The sequence below is a fragment of the Carassius auratus genome, chromosome 13 (genome assembly GCF_003368295.1).
Source record: "Carassius auratus strain Wakin chromosome 13, ASM336829v1, whole genome shotgun sequence".
Classification (NCBI taxonomy): domain Eukaryota; kingdom Metazoa; phylum Chordata; class Actinopteri; order Cypriniformes; family Cyprinidae; genus Carassius; species Carassius auratus.
This window is the reverse complement of record NC_039255.1, coordinates 21,034,112-21,046,985: the sequence shown is the minus strand read 5'-3', so window position 1 is coordinate 21,046,985 and position 12,874 is coordinate 21,034,112. Positions and strand designations below refer to the sequence as shown.

At 36.8% G+C, this 12,874-nt stretch overlaps 1 protein-coding gene across 1 annotated transcript; it reads left to right on the top strand.

Annotated features, from left to right (window-relative positions):
* The first annotated feature begins 9,772 nt into the window (after positions 1-9,772).
* Positions 9,773-12,315, top strand: LOC113113195 (coiled-coil domain-containing protein 106-like). Its single transcript, XM_026279368.1, has 4 exons — positions 9,773-9,994; positions 10,283-10,435; positions 10,678-10,905; positions 11,116-12,315. The coding sequence occupies exons 3-4, from the start codon at positions 10,686-10,688 to the stop codon at positions 11,424-11,426; spliced, it is 531 nt and encodes a 176-aa protein (XP_026135153.1). The 5' UTR covers positions 9,773-9,994; positions 10,283-10,435; positions 10,678-10,685; the 3' UTR covers positions 11,427-12,315.
* Positions 12,316-12,874: the final 559 nt, after the last annotated feature.

Sequence of the window (12,874 nt, the reverse complement as noted above, 5' to 3'; positions counted from 1 at the left end):
TTGTCAACCCAGGGCCAGTCAGCTAGACATAAGCATGCCATACAATGAACATTTGGACACCCTGTGGAATTACATTGATTAATAAAACAGAGAGCATTACAACAATGTGTGATTGATTACACTGAGAGAAGCAATGTCCAGAATAGGCTGTCCTAAATGGATGATGGGTACACTGGCATATTCTGGCAGACCCATTATTCAATTCTGTTAATGGAACCAAAAGTCCTTTTCCTAAAAATGGAAACAGCTTTTTCTCAATTCACAACTTAACTAAACCGTAATACAATGTTCAGCAAAGGGAAAGTGTATAGTGTGGGCATGGTTGTTAAATGGTCTTGGAAAATTGGGGTCACCTTAGTTTTTCATTTGTACATTTTTTTGGATACATAGTTGTCAAAGAACTTTCAAGGCACCTTACAAACTAAAATCTTAGTGTAAGATGGTCTTCACATGATTTATCCTTTTTCATTTTATTAAGAGATTGCGGTAACACTTTACAATAAGGTTCCATTAGTTAACATTAGTTAATGCATTAGTTAACATGAACTAACCATGAATGACACCTCTGTTCAGCATTAGTTAATATTTGTTAACGTTAATTCACACATGTACTAATGCATCTATTCACATTAACAGCACGGTTACTTAACATTAGTTAATGCATTAGTTAACATGAACTAACCATGAACGACACCTCTGTTCCGCATTAGTTAATATTTGTTAATGTTAACTCACACATGTACTAATGCATCAATTCACATTAACAGCACGGTTAGTTAACATTAGTTAATGCATTAGTTAACATGAACTAACCATAAACGACACCTCTGTTCCGCATTAGTTATTATTTGTTAACGTTAACTCACACATGTACTAATGCATCAATTCACATTAACAGCACGGTTAGTTAACATTAGTTAATGCATTAGTTAACATGAACTAACCATGAACGACACCTCTGTTCAGCATTAGTTAATATTTGTTAACGTTAACTCACACATGTACTAATGCATCAATTCACATTAACAGCACGGTTAGTTAACATTAATTAATGCATTAGTTAACATGAACTAACCATGAACGACACCTCTGTTCAGCATTAGTTAATATTTGTTAACGTTAACTCACACATGTACTAATGCATCAATTCACATTAACAGCACGGTTAGTAAACATTAGTTAATGCATTAGTTAACATGAAATAACCATGAACGACACCTCTGTTCCGCATTAAATTTGTTAACGTTAACTCTCACATGTACTAATGCATCAATTCACATTAACAGCACGGTTAGTTAACATTAGTTAATGCATTAGTTAACATGAACTCACCATGAACTACACCTCTGTTCCGCATTAGTTAATATTTGTTAACGTTAACTCACACATGTAGCCTACTAATGCATCAATTCACATAAACAAGGCATTGATTTGTTGGTAAACATAATTCTGCAGCGGAAAAATGTTGTTCATGTTTATAAGCACTTTACTATCATTACTTGCATTCAAATAAGCATTTATTAATGGATTGAGTGAACCTTATTGTAAAGTGTTCACTATGTGAACATTAACTGATGTGTTACTAACATTTGTAGACTCTTTATTGACATGTCTTACCATTAATAAAGCATTTATTGATGGAATTTATGAACCTTATTGTAAAGTGTTCACTATTTCAACATTAACTGATTTGTTACTAACATTTGTAGACTCTTTATTGACATGACTTACCATTAATAAAGCATTTATTGATGGAATTTATGAACCTTATTGTAAAGTGTTCACTATTTGAACATTAACGGATGTGTTACTAACATTTGTAGACTCTTTATTGACACGACTTACCATTAATAAAGCATTTACTGATGGAATTTATGAACCTTATTGTAAAGTGTACACTTTTTCAACATTACCTGATTTGTTACTAACATTTGTAGACTCTTTATTGACATGACTTACCATAAATAAAGCATTAATTGATGGAATTTATGAACCTTATTGTAAAGTGTTCATTATTTCAACATTAACTGATGTGTTACTAACATTTGTAGACTCTTTATTGATATGACTTACCATAAATAAAGCATTTATTGATGGAATTTATTAACCTTATTGTAAAGTGTTCACTATTTCAACATTAACTTATGGACTACTAATATTTGTAGAGTCTTTATTAACATGACTTACTATTATTAAAGCATGTATTAATGGAATTTATGAACCTTATTGTAAATTGATGTACTAACATTTGTAGATTTGATACAAAGCAGTAATTATTGCAGCAGAATTACAAAATGTACAAAATAAGAAATATAGAAATATATATATATACTGTTTGTATCAATGAATGGGACTATGAAAGAGGTGTTTCAAAAGAGTAAAAATAAGGATGATCTGGGAGTGAGCCAGCATGGTCAAGTTAGGCTGGAGAAATAATGGGCTTCGGGAGTTATCAGCTTTGTGTTTTAAAGGTGATATTTTCGATGAATATCCTTCAACAGTCTTCCAAGAGGACCATTTTTGTGCCGATTTCCAAGCTAGTAAGTCCACTCTATCAGTTTTAGATGTTGTTTAAGTAGGTCCTCTGTCCTATTTCCTCTAAAACGCCATATTTTTCCTTTGTAAGTTAACCATGCTCTTTCCAGATTTTGTGTATGGCTGCCTGTTATTGGATCTACAAAACACTGATTATGCTTCACAGGAAAATGGTTATAGCCAAGATCGGTTAGTACCCCTCTGTAAGCACGCCATTTATCACTAAGTATGGAACTTCCAGGATGCACATGTCGTACAATATGTGGGATAAGATGGTTTCGGGACCTTCGATAAACGAGTTTCAGAATAGGCTTGCTATTTCTTGGTGCAACCCCCAGCATCCCAAAGACCCACTTTCTTCTACGCCAAGTCTTTGCGAACCTTCCACGTCCATACTGAAAAACAAGTATACAACTATACAATATTTAAAAATACAAAGCTTCCAAATGTATAGAATGCCTCATTTCCACTGAGCCGTACGGCACAGTACAGTTCAGTATGGTACTCAATTTTTGTAGTTTCGATTGTCAGAAGATGTGAATGATACCCTAATTTTGAACCGAACCATAACATACAACTTTTTTGAGACCCTTTCATTGGGGTACCTAGCACAGTAGTCCGGTACTAAAGGGTGGAGTTAGCAGAACGTTGATTTGTTGACAGATAATCAACACTTGCGCCTGCTATAAGAGGAATGATAACACAAGAGGAGCCATTTTTAATACAGCTGAAACACAATACCATTTCTTCTTGTGACAAGCAGAAGGACAGCCGAGAAGCAAGAACAAGATCTGCTATACTGTATGCACTCCATTGTTATTTTCTGTGTTGTTTTCTACTTTACAAGATTTATATTGTTTGTTTCTTTCAGGCATACACCGCGCCAATCAAGTAAGGGTTGGCCCACTGTTGGCAGTGGAAATGCAAGCCGGATCAGGGTTTACCATGACGAATCGTACTGTACTATACTGTACCGCTCGGTGGAAACAAGGCATGCATCATTCAAAAAAATGCAATCCTTCTATATATTCTAATACTCATCGGCCTAACAATCAAACACTCTTTGAACTTAACACTTAAAACTCTTGGTAAAACTTTACTTGAAGGGGTGTGCATAAGACTGACATGACACCATCATAATCATGACATAACACATGTCATGAATATGAAGGAGGTTTTATGCATGTTTATGACAAATGTCATTAAGTGTCATTCGCTCAATTATGACATTTTTAATGCAAACATTACATTGTTTGAGATGTCTTTGTTATGCCAACTTGACTTTACTAAGACAACACAACCTGTCATAAATGTGTCATAAACATGACATAGCAGATTCATTATCAAACACTTAGCTTTATGGGTTAACTTTTAATTAAACTGTCATGTGGTTGGTTTTGACATTGGCTGTCATGAAGCCATTATAACATTTTAATGACAAATTAAATTTGTACCACTGTAGTTGAGGTCAAGAAAAACCTTCATGACACAGTTATAATGGCCTCATGACAGCCAATGTCAAAACCAATCACATGACAGTTTAATGTAATGTTAACCCATAAAGCTAGTGGTTTCTTAAAGGGATAGTTCGCCCAAAAATGAAAATTCTGTTCTCATTTACTCACCCTCAAGTTGTTTCAAACCTGTATGAGTTTCTTTTTTCTGCTGAACACAAAAGAAGATATTTTGAAAAATATAAAAAACAGTTGATGGACCCCATTGACTTACATAGTATTTTTTTTTCCTACTATGGAAGTCAATGGGGTCCATCAACTGTTTGGTTACCGACATTTTTCAAAATATCTTCTTTTGTGTTCAGCAGAAAAAAAAAATTCATACAGGTTTGAAACAACTTGAGGGTGAGTAAATGATGACAGAATTTTCATTTTTTGGCGAACTATCCCTTTAAGTTTGATAGTTAATCTGCTATGTCATGTTTATGACATATTTATGACAATTTATGTTGTCTTGGTAATGTCAAGTTGTAATGACAAAGACACTGACAGGTTATGATGTATTGGTTTATGTCAAGTTGTCATAACAAAGACATCTCAAACAATGTCATATTTGCATTAAAAATGTCATAATTGAGCGAATGACACTTAATGACAGTTGTCATAAACATGCATAAGACCTCCTTCACATTTATGACATCTGTCATGTCATGATTATGATGGTGTCATGTCAGTCTTATGCACACCCCTTCAAGTAAAGTGTTACCAAACTGGGTATTTTTTGTTTAGCCAAATTGCAAATTTTGCCAAATGTACAAAGTACATAATGTAAAACACAATTTCACTAACATAACTAAGGTTATTAATCTAAAATAAAGATACATTTTATGGGAATATTTAAATTACCTTTCGCTTGTGACGGAACTTGCTCTTATCAATCATAACAAACTCCCTGGGTTGTCCTATCATTTGGCCCTTCCTGGCATACAACTTCATGGAATAGCTCAAACTTTTTTGGCCATGCTGCTGAGTGTACGTGAGCTTCCAGCAATGCCATCTTCAATCATGTCGATTTGTCTCAACTGAAGGCCTTGAGCAAACCTTTGTTAAAAAAAAATGACAAAACTTTAGTGTTCATATTTCTGTTCAACTACTTTCAAAATTAGACTAAAACTTCAATTAAAATGTTTTAAACATACCGATACAAGAACTTCATCCAGGAGAATAAATTACACTTTGACTTGGCAAAAAGTACCTCACTGACTTGAACCTTCCCTTATGTCTGTTTCGTGTACAGGACCTTTAAACATGTTATAAAAGATTCTAGTGAGTAAGACTCTGCGTCATATTTGTTTAAATTTTCCTAAAACCATAGCTGACATTTTAAATTGTCCAGCTATGTCTGGACAATAACATTATGAATTATTAAAAAGATAATTTAATCAAGCAAGCTCTGGTCATACAATTATTTTAAATTAATAATAATAATAATAATAATACTTACCAAACATAGTTGTCTGCTTTGTTGGGTTTATGAGTCAGCTTCATTTTATGTTGGCATGAATTGCACTTCATTTTTGCTTTAAGCTATTTTTTTTTCTGGAGCCATTTAATCAACTTCAATTTCTTCAATCAATCAATCAATCACCTTTATTTATATAGTGCTTTAAACAAAATACATTGCGCCAAAGCACTGAACAACATTCATTTGGAAAACAGTGTCTCAATAATGCAAAATGATAGTTAAAGGCAGTTCATCATTGAATTCATTGATGTCATCTCTGTTCAGTTGAAATAGTGTCTGTTTTAATTTGCAATCAAGTCAACGATATCGCTGTAGATGAAGTGACCCCAACTAAGCAAGCCAGAGGCGACAGCGGCAAGGAACCGAAACTCCATCGGTGACAGAATGGAGAAAAAAACCTTGGGAGAAACCAGGCTCAGTTGGGGGGCCAGTTCTCCTCTGACCAGACGAAACCAGTAGTTCAATTCCAGGCTGCAGCAAAGTCAGATTGTGCAGAAGAATCATCTGTTTCCTGTGGTCTTGTCCTGGTGCTCCTCTGAGACAAGGTCTTTACAGGGGATCTGTATCTGGGGCTCTAGTTGTCCTGGTCTCCGCTGTCTTTCAGGGCAGTAGAGGTCCTTTCTAGGTGCTGATCCACCATCTGGTCTGGATACGTACTGGATCCGGGTGACTGCAGTCAGACTGGATCTGGTGGCCACGGTGACCTCGGAACAAGAGAGAAACAGACAAATATTAGCGTAGATGCCATTCTTCTAATGATGTAGAAAGTACGGTGTTATGTGAAGTGTTCCGGTTCCAGTTTACCTAATTAATGCAGCCTAAAAATCCTTTAACGGATTTGGATATTAAAAGCATATTAGTATGTTATGTGTATGCCAGGTTAAAGAGATGGGTCTTTAATCTAGATTTAAACTGCAAGAGTGTGTCTGCCTCCCGAACAATGTTAGGTAGGTTATTCCAGAGTTTAGGCGCCAAATAGGAAAAGGATCTGCCGCCCGCAGTTGATTTTGATATTCTAGGTATTATCAAATTGCCTGAGTTTTGAGAACGTAGCGGACGTAGAGGAGTATAATGTAAAAGGAGCTCATTCAAATACTGAGGTGCTAAACCATTCAGGGCTTTATAAGTAATAAGCAATATTTTAAAATCTATACGATGTTTGATAGGGAGCCAGTGCAGTGTGGACAGGACCGGGCTAATATGGTCATACTTCCTGGTTCTAGTAAGAACTCTTGCTGCTGCATTTTGGACTAGCTGTAGTTTGTTTACCAAGCGTGCAGAACAACCACCCAATAAAGCATTACAGTAGTCTAACCTTGAAGTCATAAATGCATGGATTAACATTTCTGCATTTGACATTGAGAGCATAGGCCGTAATTTAGATATATTTTTGAGATGGAAAAATGCAGTTTTACAAATGCTAGAAACGTGGCTTTCTAAGGAAAGATTGCGATCAAGTAGCACACCTAGGTTCCTAACTGATGACGAAGAATTGACAGAGCAACCATCAAGTCTTAGACAGTGTTCTAGGTTATTACAAGTAGAGTTTTTAGGCCCTATGATTAACACCTCTGTTTTTTCTGAATTTAGCAGTAAGAAATTACTCGTCATCCAATTTTTTATATCGACTATGCATTCCATTAGTTTTTCAAATTGGTGTGTTTCACCGGGCTGCGAGGAAATATAGAGCTGCGTATCATCAGCATAACAGTGAAAGCTAACACCATGTTTCCTGATGATATCTCCCAAGGGTAACATATAAAGCGTGAAGAGTAGCGGCCCTAGAACTGAGCCTTGAGGTACTCCATACTGCACTTGTGATCGATATGATACATCTTCATTCACTGCTACGAACTGATGGCGGTCATATAAGTACGATTTTAACCATGCTAATGCACTTCCACTGATGCCAACAAAGTGTTCAAGTCTATGCAAAAGAATGTTGTGGTCAATTGTGTCAAACGCAGCACTAAGATCCAATAAAACTAATAGAGAGATACACCCACGATCAGATGATAAGAGCAGATCATTTGTAACTCTAAGGAGAGCAGTTTCAGTACTATGATACGGTCTAAATCCTGACTGGAAATCCTCACATATACCATTTTTCTCTAAGAAGGAATATAATTGTGAGGATACCACCTTTTCTAGTATCTTGGACAGAAAAGGGAGATTCGAGATTGGTCTATAATTAACTAGTTCTCTGGGGTCAAGTTGTGGCTTTTTTATGAGAGGCTTAATAACAGCCAGTTTGAAGGTTTTGGGGACATGTCCTAATAACAATGAGGAATTAATAATAGTCAGAAGAGGACCTATGACTTCTGGAAGCACCTCTTTTAAGAGCTTAGATGGTATAGGGTCTAACATACATGTTGTAAGTTTAGATGATTTAACAAGTTTATACAATTCTTCCTCTCCTGTAGTAGAGAATGAGTGGAACTGTTCCTCAGGGGGTCTATAGTGCACTGTCTGATGCGAAACTGTAGCTGACGGCTGAATGGTTGCAATTTTATCTCTAATAGTATCGATTTTAGAAGTAAAGTAGTTCATAAAGTCATTACTGCTGTGGTGTTGGGAAATGTCAACACTTGTTGAGGCTTTATTTTTCGTTAATTTAGCCACTGTATTGAATAAATACCTGGGGTTATGTTTGTTTTCTTCTAAAAGAGAAGAAAAGTAATCAGATCTAGCAGTTTTTAATGCTTTTCGGTAGGATATGCTACTTTCCCGCCAAGCAATACGAAATACCTCTAGTTTTGTTTTCCTCCAGCTGCGCTCCATTTTTCGGGCTGCTCTCTTTAGGGTGCGAGTATGCTCATTATACCATGGTGTCAAACTGTTTTCCTTAACCTTTCTTAAGCGTAAAGGAGCAACTGTATTTAAAGTGCTAGAAAAGAGAGAGTCCATAGTTTCTGTTACATCATCAAGTTGTTCTGAGGTTTTGGATATGCTAAGTAATTCGGATACATCAGGAAGATAACTTAAAAAGCTGTCTTTTGTGGTAGAAGTGATGGTTCTTCGATACTTGTAACAAGAAGTAGAATTTACAATTTTGGCTATATGAAGTTTACACAGAACTAAATAATGATCTGAGATATCATCACTTGGCTGAATAATTTCAACACTATCAACATCAATTCCATGTGACAGTATTAAATCTAGAGTATGATTTCGACAATGAGTAGGTCCTGAAACGTGTTGTCTAACACCAATAGAGTTCAGAATGTCTATAAATGCTGATCCCAATACATCTTTTTCATTATCGACATGGATATTAAAATCACCAACTATTAAGACTTTATCTGCAGCCAGAACTAACTCGGATGTAAAATCACCAAACTCTTTAATAAAGTCTGTATGGTGCCCTGGTGGCCTGTATACAGTAGCCAGTACAAACATAACAGGGGATTTATCATTAACATTGATTTCTCTGGATAATGTTATATGAAGCACCATTACTTCAAACGAGTTATACTTGAAGCCTCTTCCTCTTTCTTCCTCTTTGTTTGAGGTCCTTCAATAATTGACAGCAATTTTTGATTTAATGACGGAGCCATGTCACCTTATAAATACATAAACAATTATTTAAAAGAGTATATTTAAAATAATAATAATAATAATAATTAATACGTTAATATTTAGTATTCATGCAACAGATGGTTTAGACATAGGCCTACTCAACACACAAAACAAATACATTGACTGAAAACAATGTAAATATTATCTGATTAACTATGGTAAGGTTTTATGCATTTTTGCATTTCATGAATAAAGATGAATATACAGTATATTATAATTCTAATATATAGAATTATTTATTTAATAAAATAGTTAAAGAAAAAATATATCAGAAAAACAATTATAGTGTTGTGCTATATTACATTTCATGTTAGAGCTGAAGAAAGAAACATACATTTATGTAACATTTATAATTTACAATTCTTAGATTTACATAATTAAAAGCTGTAATCAAATCTTACATGATGTGTCACTGGATTGTACGTGATGTTCGCCGTTGCATCTGTTAATTTGCGTGGGAGTTGAGCGGGCTTTTCGGCTTTTCATCAGGAAGTAGCGTTCCTTCCGGAAGTACAAATCCCGAGAGATTTTTAGCAATACAATTTTAAATCAAAACAAGACAAACGTATTATTCACTTTCAAATTGTTAAATGCTGTTATTATATCGAAGCCATCAGTCATTGTTATTTCAGCTTCGTTAAAAAGAAGCTTAATTTCTGCAGTTAATTTAAAGAAAAACTACCATACCCACAATCCTTCAGCACTTTGCGGCAAAAAATATAAATAAATAAATAAATAAATAGAGCTGCCAGCGGTTATCCAGTGGAGACTGATAAACAGGTGTCGAATGCCAAAGCAAGTTTGATGATGGAGAGTGGACTGACGGATGACAATTTAAACCATCAGACCAGAGGGAGACAGAAGAAAAAACTGTCTCGGGATGAACGCACAGAAAAATCAGGTAAATGATGCACGTTTATCAACTACCTAACTTTAGATAGCTACTATTTAAGTTTTACAAATGAAACCATCAAGAAAACGGTTGATCCAGGCTTGATTAGTAGAAATTACTGAGAAAACGAAACGATTTTTACTTACAATTTTTAACTAAGTAAACCTTAAGAGTCCCTCCAACCCCCCTCTCCCTCCCTCTGTGTGTGTAACATAATCAGGATGATTTTGTTGTTAAATAGCCTATTATTATTATTATTATTATTATTATTATTATTATTATTATTATTCTTAATAGATAAACCCACTGAAGCAGCGCCCACTGTGTCTATAGCTTTGGCTAAAGCCAAGGCAGAGACTGACACCTGGAAGATGAAATGTCAGTATCTGCAGGAGAAAATAGAAGATTTAACAAAAGATTGAGATTTCTTTAGACAACAGCTGTCAGAAGGTAAAGTTTTTGTGAAAGTTTTGTGTTGTTTTAGTGTTAAAATCTCTCTTTAAATACATAAAATGTGGTAAATCTGGTAAACCCACGTATTAAACTTAACTAAGATAGATGTAACGGGCAGTGGTGATGTTAATATGGACTTTTTTTGTCATTTGGAGTGAAGTTAACATGTAACCTATAGTCACAAATGCAGGCATACAGAACATGACTTTTAACTGTTTTTCTTTCTTCCCCGATTAAAGCCATCAAAATGGACAACAACATTCCTGACAGAATTAAAGATAAGCCTGCAGACATCCCCAAAAGAATGAAAATCGATTCAGAAAGTGACTCTGATTCTGAAGACTCAGAGTCATCTAGCTTAGACTCTTCGAGGGAGAAGAAGAAAAGAAAGAAGAAGGGAAAGAAAGCAAAGAAAGGGGTGAAAAAACAGAAAAAAAACAAGCAAATGAGTAAATTCTGTCAAAGGGGTAGGTTGTGCAAATTGAAATAATTTAATAAATGTTTTTTTAATATATCAGGAATGGAAAACTTGTGTTTTGTAATCTGTGTTGTGTAGTTTACCATTAAACACATGAATGGAATGGGTTCTTAAAATGTGATCTCTAGAAACATAACAATTGCCGAAATTTCCTCTTTAAAAAAAAATCTTTTTTATTTTTATTTTTTTACTGTCTTAGTTACTGATCCATGGCAGGTGGTAAAGCGGTACAAATCAGTCCTGGAGTTTTTCAAAAGAGGAAGCAACATGGCAGAAGCTTTCCGGAAGTATGGTGTTGACCGGAACACAATCGTGCAGAATGCAGCTATTGCTGAACTGGCGATTGCAGCACCAGAGAAATATGCAGAAATCCATGAAAAACAGGAAAAGGGAGAGAAATTATCAAACATAACCCAGAAATGTCAATACGCAATCATGGCCGATGAGAACATTGCAAACATAATACAAACAATGAAAACGGATGGGAAGTTGCTTCCAATAAGAAAATAGTCAATTTTCATGTTATAAAAAGTCGCAAAAAAAAAAAGAACCATATACATGTTTTCCATGTTTATTACAATAATATATTTTGCCTTGTTTAGGTCTGAATTGATAGGGCAGCACATTTTGTTTTATCCTTAAAAATGTTGTTTTGTACGTTTTTGTGGCGAGGTGGGCGTGGGAAGCCGAAAATACTGCAGCGGGAGAAAGAATGTGGGGACGAGCGGTAATAAGGAGGTCAAATGATTAATGATTAACACCTGTTTGTAATTCCAGTGATTGGTGAGCGAGAATTTATAAGCGCCGAGCAGACCGGCGAGGGGAGGCTGGATCTATGAGAGAGCAGAGCTGAGCAGTGTGTGTGTGCGCGTAAAATATATGTTTAAAGGCAGAGAGCCGAGCCGCAGTTTACTTTTGTTTATCCTGTTTAATTTTGATTTAATAAAGAGCATTTTTCGCCACCCCTGTCTTCCTTGTCCATTATCTAACGAACTGTTTTACACTGGTGCCGAAACCCGGGACAAGGAAGCCGGCACGCCGCCATGCAGCCAGCGACAGCAACGCCACTTGCGGAGCTGTTGAAGTCACTCGCCGGTCTTCACCAAACCCAACATCAGGCGCTGATGGACCTAAAGTTGGAGCAGGAGGATCGCTTCCGGCTGTTGGTCCAAGCCCAGGATGAAGACCGGCGAGTCCTTCGGAGCTTCCTAGGCCGGGAGGGTGCCCCAGCAGCAGTCTCCTCCTTAGCGCACGTCCCGCTGATGAAGATGGGTCCACAAGACGATCCGGAGGTGTTTGTGGATCTCTTTGAGAGAACAGCGGAGGCGTTTGGCTGGGAGCGCACCCAATGGCCGGTGCGCCTCATCCCACTGCTGACTGACCCTTCGAGAGAATTGGTATGGACCTCATCGGGCCATTAGAACGCTCAGCACGCGGGCATCGTTTTGCATTAGTTCTCGTGGACTATGCAACACGATACCCAGAAGCAGTGCCGCTACGCACAATCTCCGCAAAGAGTGTGGCGGACGCACTGTTTCGGGTGATCTCCCGAGTGGGGATCCCCAAAGAGATCCTCACAGACCAGGGCACAGCGTTTATGTCACGTACGGTAAGCGAGCTATACGAACTACTGGGCATTAAATCGATTCGCACCAGCATCTATCACCCACAAACAGATGGCTTGGTGGAACGATTTAATCGCACATTGAAATCCATGGTTCGTAAGTTCGTTAAGGAGGACGCCAAAAATTGGGATAAATGGCTCGAGCCCCTGTTGTTCGCTGTGCGGGAGGTTCCACAAGCCTCCACAGGGTTTTCCCCATTCGAGCTTCTCTATGGCCGTCAGTCCCGCGGGGTGCTTGACGTCATTAGGGAGGCTTGGGAGGAGGGGCCTTCAAACAGCCGTAGTGAAATTCAGTATGTCATGGACCTTCGAGCAAAACTTCACACTCTGGGGC